Here is a 953-nt window from a genome sequence, read left to right as displayed (position 1 = left end):
GAACCCTTCTTGGTTGTGGTGATTCTTTCCTGCATGGTACCCATGTCAGTGGCCAGAGTTGGCTGATAACCCACAGCAGAGGGGATACGGCCCAGCAGGGCAGACACCTATGAGAAATCAAATAAAAGCCAGTCAATAAAACACTCAATTCAGATTAAAAAGACAAAAAACAGGTCCAAATGATCCCAACGCTGACCTCTGACCCAGCCTGGGTGAAGCGGAAAATGTTGTCGATGAAGAGCAGCACATCTTGCCCCTCCTGGTCACGGAAATATTCGGCAACGGTCAGTCCAGTCAGAGCCACACGGGCACGGGCACCAGGCGGCTCATTCATCTGTCCGTACACCAGCGCCACCTAATGGGAACCGAGAGGAGTTTGTAACTTACTGCAATTCTTCAGGTAATAGATTTTAACTGGTGTATCAGAGGCGTTTTAGATGTTCAAGTTACCTTTGACGTGGTGTCCTTCAGATTGATGACACCAGACTCGATCATCTCATGGTAGAGATCATTTCCCTCGCGGGTTCTCTCTCCCACACCAGCAAACACGGAGTAACCACCATGAGCCTTAGCCACGTTGTTGATCAGCTCCATAATCAATACAGTCTTTCCCACACCAGCACCACCGAAAAGACCTGAAGAAATGAGATGCCTTTAGTTAGCTAAAACATAGCAGGATTCAAAGCAAGCAAATTATAAAACTCCATACGCCAACGCTTCAATTAAAGGGATAGTTCACCCAAAAATGAAAATGGTCATTTACTCGCTCTCAAGTTGTTCCAAGCCTGTATGAATTTATTTCTTCTTCTGAAGACAAAAGATGATATTTTGAAAAACACTGGTAACCAAACCCCATTGATTTCCATAGCATCTTTTTGCCCCATATTATGGAAGTCACTGGCTTCCAGCAACTGTTTGTTTACACACATTCTTCAAATGTCTTCTGTTCAACA

At 44.8% G+C, this 953-nt stretch overlaps 1 protein-coding gene across 1 annotated transcript; it reads right to left on the bottom strand.

Annotated features, from left to right (window-relative positions):
* Positions 1-40: 40 nt before the first annotated feature.
* Positions 41-635, bottom strand: LOC107682707 (ATP synthase subunit beta, mitochondrial; the record flags this gene model as incomplete). The annotated part of the gene is made up of 3 exons (XM_016478870.1): positions 41-107; positions 197-355; positions 451-635. Coding segments are annotated over 3 exons (411 nt in total), but the record flags the coding sequence as incomplete, so codon positions are not given.
* Between the last annotated feature and the right edge of the window lie 318 nt (positions 636-953).

Source organism: Sinocyclocheilus anshuiensis, unplaced genomic scaffold, assembly GCF_001515605.1.
Source record: "Sinocyclocheilus anshuiensis isolate Anshui unplaced genomic scaffold, SAMN03320099.WGS_v1.1 C32506368, whole genome shotgun sequence".
Taxonomy (NCBI): Eukaryota; Metazoa; Chordata; class Actinopteri; order Cypriniformes; family Cyprinidae; genus Sinocyclocheilus; species Sinocyclocheilus anshuiensis.
This window is presented reverse-complemented; position numbering and strand designations above follow the sequence as displayed.